General features: G+C 33.9%; 1 protein-coding gene across 1 annotated transcript in view; it reads right to left on the reverse strand.

The window, feature by feature from the left end:
• Positions 1-1,940: 1,940 nt before the first annotated feature.
• Positions 1,941-15,985, reverse strand: part of LOC132945258 (noggin-like) — a 38,374-nt gene continuing 24,329 nt past the window's right edge. The window contains exons 2-3 of the mRNA XM_061014951.1: positions 5,895-6,181; positions 1,941-3,976 (exon numbers count right to left, since the gene is read on the reverse strand). Of these exons, the coding sequence (XP_060870934.1) occupies positions 3,484-3,976; positions 5,895-6,181 (780 nt within the window). The 3' untranslated portion in view covers positions 1,941-3,483. The remainder of the gene's footprint in view (positions 3,977-5,894; positions 6,182-15,985) is intronic.

Raw genomic sequence — 15,985 nt, forward strand, 5'->3', positions numbered from 1 at the left:
TACATAATATTATACTGCATAAGAAATTTTTGTCGAGACAGGCCTAGACGCCTAGTGTATTTGGGCGAATTTACATAAAATCTGCACCTATCTACCTAGGTACCTCAACTGTTTGAGTGAATTTCGTATACCGCTAGGACTAATTTCTACCTCGGGTCGTGTACCTACTATTTTAACGACAACATTTTCCTACTGAACCGACTCTTATAAATGCCAGTTTCTATTGGAATATATTTGATTTTAAAGATACATTTTATTCGCTATACTTCAAAATTGAAACGCTTTGCAATATTATTAATTAATTAAATTAAAATAGCTAAAATGAAATAAAACACAGCTGGTAATAGGTATGGCACGAGAACTAGAATTACTATTATATCATTACACAAAAGCTGCGTGGCATAGATAGGTATGTATTATAGGTATCAACCACGCGTTGAAGCACAAAACCATAGTGAAGTTTTAAACCAGTCGGTAACGCGATGATATTCGCTAACTCCATTACGACTATAATAAATACTGAAAAATCGGGAGTATGTGCATGATGGTTAATATTATAAAAAAGGTCTATTTTGTTTACTCGAACGGTTGTGTGTTTCAAACCAGGAACCTATTCCGGTACCGTTTTTGGGTAAAAAAAAAACCTTCTAACCATAACCATTGCTGCCGGATTCGCCCAGACGACTTGCAGGACCCGTCGAAACGCGTGTCCTCTATTTGAACCCATCAGCTGATAGCTGAATACCCTAAATTGCTTTGTAACCATTACACGACGACGGACGAACTCGACGTAGAAATAAGCGTTGTAAATAATATTTTATTATTATCATGCTTTGTGTTATAGAGACTTCTAAAAACCGAAACGTATCAAAGACCGCAACGAGGAACGAGCCCGTCCAACGTAACAATTTAAAAAAAAAAAAATTGTTTACGACCGTCAGCACACGCGCAACACACGCTTTACACGCGGCTGCGATCGAACCGCTGACCGAGAGCATATTTTCTACGGCGGCTCACCAGGACGGACGAAAAAAAAAACCGACAAAACAGAAACAATAGTAATAATTTTTCGATTTTTTTTTCTTTTCACACACAAACAATGTGTCGTCTCTCGAACAATCGAAACAAAAATAAAACACTGGCATTTTAGACGACTCGAGCCGCCGCCCACCGATTCATTACTATTATAATTTCAAATCCGTGCTGCGGTTGTAATTAATACGTCATATATATTATATTATGCGTATATTATACGACAATAATAAAATTATATTATTAATAAGTTTGTGTTTGAAAAATATTATATTCGACGATGGTAATAAGTAATAACGCAAGCAGGACTCGTAAGCGCGTGCGATTGCGAAAATATCAATCGCGCCTGCAAGTTGTAATAATATCGACGCATAAATCAATCTGTTTCGACGTAGAATATAACAAATGGTTAAGTATGACATTATGATATTTTTGTTTTGTTTATTTCACTCGTATTTAATCATTTATTTCTTCATAATATTAAGAACTACCTATACAGCTTTAGCGAAATTTCAGCAAAAAAGTATTTGCAAAAATTGAATAACAAGTGAAAAATTGCATTATAATATAATGAAAACGAACTTAATTTTGTGTGTGGTAAGGATTTCCATTCATCGGCCAACTGATAAATAATATTATATAATGTAGTTCACTATTATTAATTATCACCGTATTGTAACAACTACAGCAATTAATAGTGTACACATTTATCTTGAAATATTTTAACATGATATTAATTTTATTGATTGTAATACTATTCAATGCCGCTAAAAACTGTCTTAGATAAAATTCTTACACACGAAAATTGGTCAGTAATAATATAATGTGATGGTAAGACATAAAGTCATCCATCATATTATCCAATTGGTGGTGCATTATATCAAGTATAAAATGTTATAATAACAAGATGAATGGTGTGTTTTGTTTTTGTATTGTAATTTATGTATAACTCTGTTATTTACATTGTGAAAAATAATTTACAAAATCGTATTACAATTATTTATAAATATATAGGTACCTCCTAACCTTATATAATAATTATAATTTAAAATCTACTCTTGCGTAAAAAGGTGTGTATAAAATAAATAATATGTATAATTTATTAATTATAATTTAACTATATATTAAATAATTATGTACAACAAAAAAAAAGATGAAATTACATAAGTGCAAAAAAAAAAAAAGGATCAAGAAGCTTTTATAAAATACACGTATAAATATAAATATAAAATTAAAATAATTCAAAGCAAAACGAAAAAATACAATATAATGTATTATAATATTCGTTTTGGTAAAAAAATTATCAAAATATGTGCACGAACGGATATTGAAGGCAGACTTGAAGAAAAAATTCTTCGAGTTTACTCAGATTTCGTATTATTTTTTCCAACTAAAACTAAGCTCGATGGTATAAAATATAAGTTAAACGATATGATATGTAAACCTCAAAGAATGTCGATGATGATGATGATAATAATGATAATAATAATACTCGAGCGAGATAGAGTGAAGGAGGCATAATATTATAGATAAAACAGACATTTGACGAGAGTGATATTTAAAATAAAAAAATGTGTCAAAAAATCGTATCTGTCACGACGCAATTGGCGCATCAGTATATTAATATAAAATTATTCTAAATCGACGTTTAATACGATATACTATTTTAATAGGATTGTATATAACAGGATATACAGTAGAAACCATCATAATTTATAATTACATTGAATCGTAGTGGTGGGAGGGGTTGGGGGGTCGGTAAAAAGACTTAAACAGCGGCGGCGTTACCCGACCACACATACCTACGCATGCGCACCTACCAGTAACCGTCGTGATAATATCTCGGATTTGTGATCGAACCACTCGGCGATCTAGCGCCAACCGATCAATCGATATATGCGTATTCCGCGATGCAGATATATAATATAATAATAATGCAATTGATCGTTTAGACCAATAATATATTGCTGGTTGATATTATTATTATAATAACAGTAAAATATAATAACCGTCCAATCTATACTAAATGTCTCGTTGTGTCGGGAAGACGACCATAATAATAGTATAACAATTATGTTATATATGCGATTCCCTCTTTCGAATAACGAAACATTATAGTTATATTATAATATTATATGGTATGATACGTCAGGACTGACGATATAATATATGGACGACGGTGTACACGTAATATTATAAATAATTAGCAAATTATAAATATATGAAATTCTTAACAACTAATTGGTCGTTGAAAAAAAACCGTGTTTCGTACATTATTATATTAAGACTAGTAGTGTGCGACAAGTCGTCCGACTCGTAAAAAAAAAATAATAATAATAAAGAGTTGGAGAAAAATAATAATGATATAGGGTATACCACTCGTATACAATGAAATAATAATAATAATAATATGATTTAGTTTCGTTTGCAGGTGGGCGCCGTCCCGCCCTGTCACTCGGAGACGTCCGTCGCGCAACCGCAACCGCACTCGGTCACCACCGGGTACTCCACCTTGATCCACTGGCACACCTTTATCTGGTTGACCACCGACCCCGTCGACTTCGCGCCTGGCAGACTGTTGTACTGCTGCAGTACGGCCGACGGGCCATTAGGGCCGCGACAGTGCCACCGCAACAGCGTCTTGTACTGGCTGCTAGTGGCTCGGCAGTACATGCCCGCGGGCACCGAGCACGACGTCTCGCCCTTGGGACAGTGACCCTCGAGCAGCCACCTCGGCCAGAACCGCTGGCCCAGGTCCTTCCACTGTCTGTGCATCGGGCACGCCGTCCGGCCCCAGAGGTACTGCTGGATCTTCCGGCGCAGTTGACCGGTTATCCGGGTCCGGAGCCGCCGGCCGTCCGAAAGCGAGAAAAACTTGGTGTCCAGCTCCCGGATCTCAGTCGGCATCTTGCCGGTGGGCACCAATCGGCCACGTCGATTCCTCCTGCGCAACACACGGATGACAAAAACATCGCGTTAGTATTATCGTTAAATTTTGTTAGTGTGCCTATAGATGCCTACAACAATAACAAGTGCGTATCGAATGAAAATCGCTTATTTCAAAAATGTAAATTTAATATAACTCTTTATAAACTTAGGTGCCTTTATTTCTATATTATGTAGCAATTGTTATAGTATGGTGACATTGAACAACGAGTACAGAACATCTGTAAGAAATTAATAAAGAATAATCATTTTCTGAACCCAAATCAAAGTTCCATCAAAAAATTACCTTATTTCTGCTTTGATCGTTTTAGTGTGGTAGTTTATTTGACGAGGATTATTACATTAGCTTTGAAATCTCTCTGTCTTAAAAAAGTTATTTATACTATTTTCAGAATCTAGATAATTTGAAATAATATCTCTTTTAATGTGTGAAATTTACATAATATTATTATAAAATATATTCATACTACCTATATATAGTATATAGTAATAATATTATACCAAAGTGTTTTGATTATTTTCATCCCAAAAATCATATGGAAAGTATAGTAAAAAGGCCACCATTACAATTTATTAATAAAATAAAAATCATTTGCTGACGTTTTGAAAAAAAACCTCATGATATATATATAATAGCATATTGGTAATTATACCATGATATCTTTTGATTATAAATTGTGAAAATATTGGTAAGACTATTAAAACTTATAAATTATAGTAAGTACCTTTTCAGTAATTACCAGAGTTATTATACTTTGCAGTAGGTACTGCTGCAAAAAATCATATATCATATTTAAATGTCAATAAATTAATTATTGGTATTACATAATACTGGCGTTATCAGCTGTGTATTTCATAATAATACAACACTCCTAATAATTTTTATAAATTAATATTTTATTTGGTACAGAACACGTTGTACAAACCTTTATAATAACTATTTAGTGTATCATTATGTTGTATGTATACTTAACACCGTGTTGTATACGTGTATGAGTTGTTAATCGTTTTGAACTAGCAGCTACACAATATATAGGTACAATATTATATTACGTGAAATTATACGTTTGAATAATAATTGATTCGCTAATTTAAAGGTTGTAGGTATATAGCCCGTGAAATTAACATAACGTGTTCTATATATAATATACCTACTGTTTGAATCGTAAATAAATCGTGTTTTTTTGTGTTCAGTTTTGTTTACGCGTTTCAATTACAATTATAATTTAAGTACATATTATACGTCCCTAAGCTCGGTTTGAGAATACATTACGTGTTATTCGTACAAAACGAAAATAATATTATCTATATTCTATGTTATATATTGAGCTATAGATTACAAGATTACAAGCTACCTGTCCAAAACTCGATCTTTATGTACTTAAACAAATAATTTGCACTGGAATATGTAATATTAAAAACGCATGTTGTCATTAAAAAAGTAAAAAATATAATATTTTCAAAAACTATTAACGTTTTTGAAATAATGAGGTCCTTACGTTGGATCACTCGTTGTATACATATGTATATAATATATATATAAATATATTGATCTGCTACCTAAACTCTGTTGAATACACGTATTGTGTATTATGTATTATTATAGAGGAATAGTCGTCGAACATAATATATTTTTCTCGAGTACAGAATAATGTTATTTTGTCCTTTATTTTAATTTTAATGATGTGTTGTTTGAAAACTATAACAAAATTAAATTGACTGATTTTCTAGTGCTGGGAGAACAATGATTTGCTGAGATGCGTCTTTGGAAGATATGGCGTCTACTCAAAACATTATTTACCAATACATCCTCATTACGGAATATTATTATATCTATGTTATAATTATAATTTGACGATTGAAAGTTGAAACCCTGCACGATTATTACTATTAAATCCAACAATCATCACTCTCACCTGAAGGGTATTTCGGAGACTGGCACCAGGTGTTCGGGGGCTGTCATGCTCATGCAGTTGGGGTCGAACTTGGCGGCCAGCTTGGCCAACAGCGCCGTGGCGTTTATGTCGGAGGGCCTGGGATCCAGTGCCGGGTTGGGCATCTCGATGAGATCAATGACTCCAGGGTCGTTGGATGGCACTGGCCGCAAAGGTAGGTGATCCAGCCGGATGGACGTGCACATGACGGTGTGGCGGATCGAGCAACACGCCAGCGCGACCAGCACGGACAACCATTTGACAGTCATCTGTAAACAATCAAAAAAAAAAAAAAATGAAATTTGTGAGTTTGACATCGCACAGACGAGTGAATAATCGCGATGATCGTTGTTATTATTGGGTCTAATATTATTTTAATTTTATCGTGGGTCCACGACAATGAGGGGCGCAAAATTATAGTCTGCTGCGTGTAAGCAACTACCACTTCGTTGTATACCTACATAACATTTTATACCTACCTTACCACAAGAACGGTGTACCGAATACCAGCTGGTACACGGGTACGGGGGTAACATTAAAAAAACTATTCTACTACTGTAAAACATTCGTTCTATTTATTTTCCCATTCGAAAACAAAAAAACGTTGCATTTTTACAATACACATTGTGATGTTAAAATTATAATTGTTGTACGGCACTTTTGACTCGAGACTTCACCTGCTTGATATTGTAACTTTACGAAAAAAATTAATTATAAAATCCTTTACGGTCACTAATTAGAATCCTGATATAAACATATTTCATTATTTTCGACGTTTGTAAGACGTATAACGCGGTATGCTACTCTATTGGGTATACTGCAGGATTTACACCTAACAACAACGAAAAATTGTTTTATACTTGCCGATAAGATTAAATTCAGAACCCCGGTCAACACAAATTACAGTATATATAACCTACTGGCCACTATGCATGTAAGTAGATAGCCTGATAACCCACTATCCTCATCCCCGCTATATTTACACATAATATAATAAATTGTTTTCCATTAAATAACGCATTATATTACAGGTAGATAATAATTAAAATGTGTGGGCGACACTTAAAAACATAATCATTTATATAGCACGTGAATATGATAATCTGTTGCCAATAATCATTGTACCACTCGGTTTCATAAATACGCAATCTACTTTTCCGTTTAAACACAGGTCCAAAAATATATTATTAAAATCTGCTACATCGGAGTTCGACATAAAATAGGGATATTCTTAGAATTTAAAAATAAAATCTCGTCTTGGCTACTGCGTTAACAAAAATACAGAGTGATTCACTAAAAGCAGGCTCCACCTATTTTTTCCATAAAAATTACATTTAGAGTGGAACCTCGATAAGTCGAAAATCACGGAAATTAAACTGTTTTGACTTGTCGAGGTTTTTGACCAACTAAGGTTTATGTTAGGTTATATTAGGCAAGGGAACGGAATTTATTTCGACTTTTTAAATATACTTAAGGGACTTTTTTGAAAATAATGATGAATCTAAATGAAATTTTCGAGTGACTATTTTTTAGAAAATATCTATTTTTGGTGCAAAATATACGAAAAAAAGAAAAAAATTTATCAAATTTTATTAATTTACGTGATAAACATTACAAATAACGTAAAAAATTGAATCTTTCTGTACACCACGAGCGATACTTACCAGCGCATAATTATAAGCACTGATATCGGTTTTATCATAATTTGTAATCATTTTTTTCTAAAAATATCAACGATAAGATTTTCGGAACAACAATAATATGGACGTTCATATAAGTTTACACGAACTGTTGGTGGATAAAACTTAAAAATACAAAACGTGTTAATGGAAATGATCGAAAAAAAAATTGATATCATTTTACTTAGCATTATAATATATACATAGTATCCAAATTAATACCTACCTAAAAATTATATTACCTACACATATCAAGGTTCCAGAAGAAGTAAAAAAAATTATCTGCTAGTCGATAGGGGCCGATAAGGAGCAACTTACGTTTAAATATAATTATATTTCAGTATAGGTACCAGAGAAGCTAAAAAAACAACGCTACTAAGATAATTTATCACGCACCTCTGATTAGTTGGTTTCAAAAATATATGTATTATTTTCGTCTAATATTTCATTTTGAAGCCGAAATCCTCCAATCTCAAATAAATGAATAATATGTAGGTACTGTACTTGAGCCCTGCTAAATATAGACGTTTACAATAATAAATAAATACATATAGGTAGTTATTAAAATTGATCGATTAAAATTTCATAATTTGTTTGAAGGCTGCCATTCCCCACCCGGGACATGGCAAATACCTACGGGAACAGATGCTGCTGAACAAAATTCTGCCAAACACAAAAACGAGTTCCTAAAACCCTACAGTACCAGTCTACAGCTAATGGCCACAGTTGATGGACTTAAGACCAATAAAAAAAAAAATTTTTGTTTGAGTATAATATAATAAATATAACATGTGATTAATATTATGCATAACCATCATTAAGGACTATATTATATACCCGAGTGTACCCGGTATGTTTATAACTATTGTAGTAACTACGCTTAAAGATGTTATATATGCCACATTCCTTTATATATTATATTGTAAATATTAAATTTTCGTTAATATCGATTCACTCTTTGGAGCGTTATCGCAATAAATAAATATGGCCCTTATAATAGTAGGTATACGGGAGAATTCCAAATCTCAGAATTTAAATAAAGAAAAAGAATTTTTTTTGAGAGGGGGAGGTGAGAAACTGAGAACACTTGTGTTGACTACTGCGGTAAATTACTTCGTATATATTATTAATATATAAATCTACACTTCGAAACCAATTGAACGCCGCAGCTTGCGTTCTCAACACGCGAAGATTTTACGTCGTTTTGCGGACAAGTTTCGTACATTATATTTTACGTACCTAACTCCTCACATAACACACACGCATATATATATATATATATAATATACTTAGGTACTGGATATATACCTAGGCATATTTATCCGAAACGGACGGACGGACAGACGGGCGCTCGCGCGTACTGGGTCATATAATAATATTATTTGTGGAGTTTTGCCGCCGTCGAGCGCGTCTTTTTTATTATTATTATTATTATTATTACTACTATTTTTCTAAATCGCCGGTAATTTATTTCGAGTCACGTCGAAAAATAAAATTAAAAACGGAAAAAAAAATAGGAGAAAAAAACCCGAAGAAAAAGAAGAAGAAACCGGCCGACTGGATTCTTTGCCGGCACATTAACACCTCGGCTCGACGATCCGTTAACGATAATTCGTTCCGTCGGCCCGAGTCCCCGCGCCGCCGGAGCCCGCGTGTCCCGTCCGGTTTGTATTTTTTGTTTTTTTATATTTTCCGTTTCGGATTCAACGCGTCAATCAACCGAAATCGTGTCCGAAAATCTCGGAGCCGACAAAAGGACTGCACGGCGTCCGTACACACACCACGCCGTTTGGCCTCGGCCCCACGCCGACGACGACTACGACGACGACGACGACGACCACCACCACCGCCACGCAGCCTCCGCCAACACCGCCGCCGCCGTAATAATACGATATTATATTATTATTATTATTATTATTATTATTACGTGTTGTACTCGACGGCGACGACCACTACCGCGGTATAGTAGTGTTGCGCCGGCAAACCCCGTTCCAGTCACCTTCGGAGGCGTCATTTTCCCTCCTCCACCTCCTGCCGCTAACCACCGACCGTGTGGTGGATTTTTTTTGTTTGTGACCATAATATAATATATCCGATTCCGTCTTACGGCGGAAACACGACACCCCGCAGTATAATAACACTCGTCAGAAATCGGACTTAGGTCCCAGATTTGTGATAAAAACGATATTATAATAAATTATAATGATTGTAGTATCCGACTTTGATCTCCACTCGTCCCGGCGCGATCGAATCCACGATTTCGTATGCCTACTCGGCCATATAATATTTCAAACGCGACGACGTCCTACTATTAATATTGCTATAATGTTTTTTAGGTTTTAGCGGAGCGAAGAATGTATTGATTTTAAAATTACGCGTGTTGTTTTTATTTTTTTATTTTTGCATCCTCAGACAATTTTTTGATAGTAGAGAAAATGTTTCGATCATCATCTACGAAGGAGATTTTTTGTGTAGCAAATCGGATCTATAACTGGCATTTTTAGGAGGTCAAAATAATAAATGTTCAGTGATTTTTAAAATAACCGGAAAAACAAAACTAAAAACGCTCTGCTGTTACGGTAGCTAGTGTCGAGTGTACCACGTAATTGAGTACAGGCACTACAATAGTCTAATATGGATGTGTTAAGTTTGAATCCAATGATAAATCGTTGTATATGATGAAAAACGATGATAAGCGAAGGCGGTCTAACTTTTTGGTAACCAAGTTTAACAAACAGTTATTTTAACAATTTTACTCAAATGTTATCGAATTTTCTTATTGTTTGTTTAGCGATTGTTTTAAAAACTAGGTACTGAACATTTTCAATTATGACGCATAAATACAAACTAAATCAAATTTGCTACTATAAACCTCCCTCTCGAAGTTGACGATCAGAGTATTTTTCTCTAATAAAAAAAGCCACTCCAGACACAAAAATAAATAATATACACATATCACTGTATAATCAATACATAGTATTCGCTCCACTCAGAGTCTATAATACAAACATTTGTTAAAACTGTAATATTATACTGTTGAAATAATTGATTGCAGGTCACCTATTGGTCACCGATACGTTAGACTGTCTTCGCTCAGTTATTCATCGTATATACAATGATTTATCATTGAATTCAACTTAAACACATACATTACAGTGACGACGTACACTTCGACACCAGCTAATGCCCAGCTGAGCGGTTACCTCCTTAGGTTACCCACATGATTTTTTTTCTTACGATCTTGTCGGATATACGGAAACGTCAGCGGGATTTTACACGCACGAAATCCGGCCCACCGACGCGCGTACAGAATAAATAAATAATAATTGTTTTAACAAGACACAATAAGGCCGGCGGTGCAGTTTCAACTGGCGCGGCGCCTATAATTATAATGATATGTATCAAATAATAAAAATAATTGTTTTTAAATAATATGCAACAATCGTATAGCGTACAACAATATGCCTATAATAATATGTCATACGGAAAATCATGACGCATTGGACATTTGTCATAAGTTATATCAGCGCACGCGATCGGATTTTCGTACGCATGTCCTATCTGCGCGACACGTGTTTTTAGGGCCTTTAGGGCCTCGAAACGTACACAAACGCATATAGAGGTAGGTAGGCAATAATAATAATTAATTAGAATATTACGTCCGCGGTATAATAATAACGTTATTGTTTATTCGAATGCGGCACGTCGCGTTTCCTCCGTCGAATCGCCGCTGTAAATCATTTTTAAAAGCGCGCCGTGCCGTATAATATATTACCTACCTGCCTGTCTATGATTCATAATAACGCTCGGCCGACTGCAGCACATACTTCACACGTAACAGAGACGTTCGGTCTATTGTGAAATAATTACCGAACGAAACGCGGCGTGGACGACGACAATGGGACGAGCGGGATAGACAAAAACACACACACACACACACACACAAGTCGAATTCAAACGGTTTATTCGCTTTTTTTCCCGATCATCATCATATTATTATTAAAAAATATAATAATAATACGCACACCTTTTATGTATCGCATTTTTACGGCCGAATTTCGTCTGTTCTATTCATTAGCTCCGCGTCGATCATTATATTAATATTATATTTTTTTTTTCTTTACAGCAGTCGTTCAATATTAAGCAGTCGGTAATATTGTCATTATTTCTCCTTTCTCTCGGTGTAGTTCACAACTGTCGGTGTTCTCACGACGGTAGCGATAATATTAATGCATAATATTATTTATTAGAACGCGTTTGATTTGTTAACCTTTTGGCGGCGCGCACCCATCCGGCGACAACCGTCGATCGTACATCGAACGCCACCACAGAAGTAATTATTGCACATAATATATTATACGCATAATATTATAATGTGTTATTATTATTTTATTGTGAATATTGTAATGGTTCCAAAACGTGCAACGATAATAATATAATAATAATATGTACGTGAGTAGTCCGAAAATCGGTGGAAGTATTAAACTATAAATACTATAAATTATAATAATATTATATCGTGTATCATTTTAATAGCGATCATAAAAAAAACATCGTTTGTGCATATGTATTATAATAAGCGCATGTTCTCGACATTCATTACCGGTCGTAAACATTTTTAGGTGTTGACTAAAGTGTTGTAAAAATACGTGCATAGGTGTGTAAATGTGCGATTTAATTTATAGAGAAATCACATATAGATCTGCGACCAGCGGCGCGACGTAGGTTTCTTCGCTCGTAATAAAAAACAATAATAATATTAAATATACGATATAATATATACGCCATTAAAATATCCACAGACATAAATAGGACGTAATAGGACTCGGCAGAAATATTTTCACGGACAATATTCTGGCGAGTGAATATCATCATAATATTATAATACAGTAATAATAATGACAATAAAAATAATAACATACTGTTCGTTGTACCCGTTTAAAAGATGATTTCGTATATTATATTATACAGCAAAGGCCCGAGCGGCCACAAAACTAGTCGATCTTGGACGATTTCAAAGCCGACCCCCCCCCCCCCCCCCCCCCCTTTGTTAGAATGTATTATATTATAGGTAATATAGTAGGTACAGTTACATGCATATTTCAAATGAATCTGTTTGTATGAAATGGCATTTTCTCACACGAAAGTTATAAAAGCTGAACACCGAGCTACACTTTCTTGTGATTATTATTTAGAGCAGCGTCTTCGTTTGGCGACTGTAAGTTCCCCAGATCGTCATAAACTGGCCGACGGCAATGACGAGCTTCCACGCCAACTACAGTACCTTAAATTATTTAGAAATTTAATGTATTCACATTAATCTATTAAGACTCATTCGTATATAACTTCACATTTTAATTATATTATTTATATAGGTAAGTATGTTTGTTGTGATAGTTATGTAAAGACTTAAAATTAAAAATAATTTTTACGCGAGGCAACATATTATATTATCGGTAGAACTTGAACAAAAAATGTTTGGCCACCTCTGATATTATATTATAGCTATTGCAGGGGATGGTTCTGGAGTATAAATCGTACCACGGTTGTAATAGGGCTGGTTGAAAGTTGAAATTTACTGTCTTTTGTGCGTGTGCAATAGAGTCGGAACAATATTATTTCCGAATTCTACTAAATGATTTTGCTTATCTAAATTACCTATTTTTTTTTTTTTTTTTTTTTTATTGGGTAACCCGCGGCAACATAGGCCATTGGGTGTGGGGGAGGGCACTGTAGGTTTTTATATTGGGTAGGTTGGTACACGTGTGTGTTGTGTTTTGGCAGAATTTCTAATGGGGCACCCGTAGGTTTCTGCCGTGCCCCGGGTGGGGGGATGGCGGCACTTGTTCTCCGGACACCGTGACTTGCACGGAGAAAAATGCCGCCCGGTGGTCGAGGATCGAACTCGGACCGGCTGTGCCGAATCCGTCGCGTTAGACCACTCGGCCACCTCGTCCCCCTAAATTACCTATTATATTTCTTAATCCTGCAAAGTATCAATTATTTAAAACAATTATTTCTGAAGCAACCTATCGATAGATCTATAACGATGTGTGATAAAGATTGAACTTGGCGATTTTTAAAGATACAATCTGTCAAAATTCACTTTGGTGTGACGTAATATAGTGCTATCGTTAGAAATCGAATAAGTGTTAATTATATTTGTACTTTAAAGATTTGTGTGTGACAGACCGCGGATGAAACGCCAAATCAATATTTCTCTGTGGAGAATGATTCAGAGTAGCTAAAAACCTACGTTAAATCTATTTTTTACAACGAATAATAATACGATTTTGATTTGTCCAACGCAATAATACGAGTATATTATTCAAACATATATTACTATTATAGAGTATAGGCGATCCCTACATAAGCCTCAAAGTGCAATTTTTTTCTCTACTGGCCGTGGTCCAGAGCTGCGGATTTGTTGGCCACGTCTTTGTGCACGTTTTATTGTTGTAGACGTATACATAAAACCACCGGGTACTATAATAGACATTCCAAGAAAAAATTATAGATTACAAAACATGAAATTTGTATACTAAACGAACTCAATATAATCTGTCCTCGTGGACGAACGATTTTTTTTTTTTTATAAAATATTCTAATAAACATTTCAATGATACCTACTCTTTTCACTTATTATTTATACGCAGTTTACATACCATGGTATACGATAAACTCATATATTATACTCATAAGTATAACATCGAATTTCTGTTGATTATAAAAAGCTATACAGTTGAATTATTATTTTCTCTACTACGTCAATTGTTGATCTATTAAGAAAATGTTTGCGTTTAAATATAAACACAGCAAAATGCAGAACATATAGTATAACAATATAATAAAATTTATATAATTTAGTTTTTTTTTTTGTTCGGCGAGTAGCCTATTATTTTAGATTCTGAGCTGAGCGATGAATGTATTTATATATCTGCAATTAATATTGACGGTTTCGAAGCTCACCGGAACAACTTAACACACAGCGTATACATTTCGGTATAGAATTACTCTGATTTCGCTACGAATAAGTTGGCTGAGAAGTAATGATGTTGTGTAAGCAAATATTGAAATATCTATTTTATTTTGATGTATCTCCAAGTGGTATAGAATTTATTTACCGATATGATTTTAATAACTACATATTATACATAAGATATACTAATTCTGTAACAATATAGATGTAATCGAATCTTGAGCCAACAAAACAAAATATAAATCAAATTGTTCATAAACAAAATCACCTACATGAAATACTTCAATAACACAGAAAAAGCAACAGTACCTATATATTTTAAACAGTGTGGAATATATATTCTACACAGACGCTTCCTAGTCAGAAAGAGGTGTAGAAATCTCAATTATCTACTAAAACCTTATAACCAGACATATAAATCTACCTACAAATGGTTTAATTTACACTGCTGCGAAAGCCACAGTAATTTCCAAAACATTAAAACACATAAATTACCAAGGAAATAAGACTATCCCCACAAATTCATTGGTGAGTTTAGAAAAAAAGGTATATGACAAACATTTTATAGAGACAATGCAAAACACATAAAAAAAAAATGAAGATCCACCAACGAAACCTGATAATATTGACTCTTACTCTGCAGGGACTGCAGGATTAAAAAAAAACACCGGAACATTTTAATATTATTTTAAAAAATATATAATAGGTTGTACTACGTAATCTAAAAAAAGAAATAATAATAAGTAAATTTTAAAAAGCTAACGGCCTGTGATTCCAAAATTGTATTTTTGATTAATAAAAAAAAATATAATACATTCAGTCACATAAAATTAAATTGTTATCAGACGGCTTTAAATAATATTTTGAATTCATTATATTAGACCGCGCTATGTGCAGGGTTTTAATCGTTCGACGTATTATACCTACACGTAATATTAATAAATGTCGATTCAAAGTATATTTTACTATTTGAAGGTTATGCGAATGTCAATGACGATTCATATAGTATACGTAATATATAGAAAATACATACTAGATATATTATTTGTTTCAGTTAATTTTAAGACACAAATAAAATATTTTTTTGTATTATGCAACATTTAGTTACATTACGCGATGAGAACTGCAATAATAATACACAACACACGTTTTAAACAACTCTATAAATCAACTAAGTTCTTTGTAGTAATGTGACGAATCTTGCAGAGTATAATATATTGTATATATTATATAAGCGCGTGCAGGTTCGTCAATCATTATAAACGAACCCTTTATATTTGACTGGTGGCCAAAACAATTTTTTTTTCACTTATGTGTTGAAAGTATAAAATTTAAATATCTCATTGAATATTGCAGTATCTACATACTAACGTACATATTTAAGAATTAATTTAGCCAATATCTATAAGCTAGGT

Source organism: Metopolophium dirhodum, chromosome 5, assembly GCF_019925205.1.
Source record: "Metopolophium dirhodum isolate CAU chromosome 5, ASM1992520v1, whole genome shotgun sequence".
NCBI lineage: Eukaryota > Metazoa > Arthropoda > Insecta > Hemiptera > Aphididae > Metopolophium > Metopolophium dirhodum.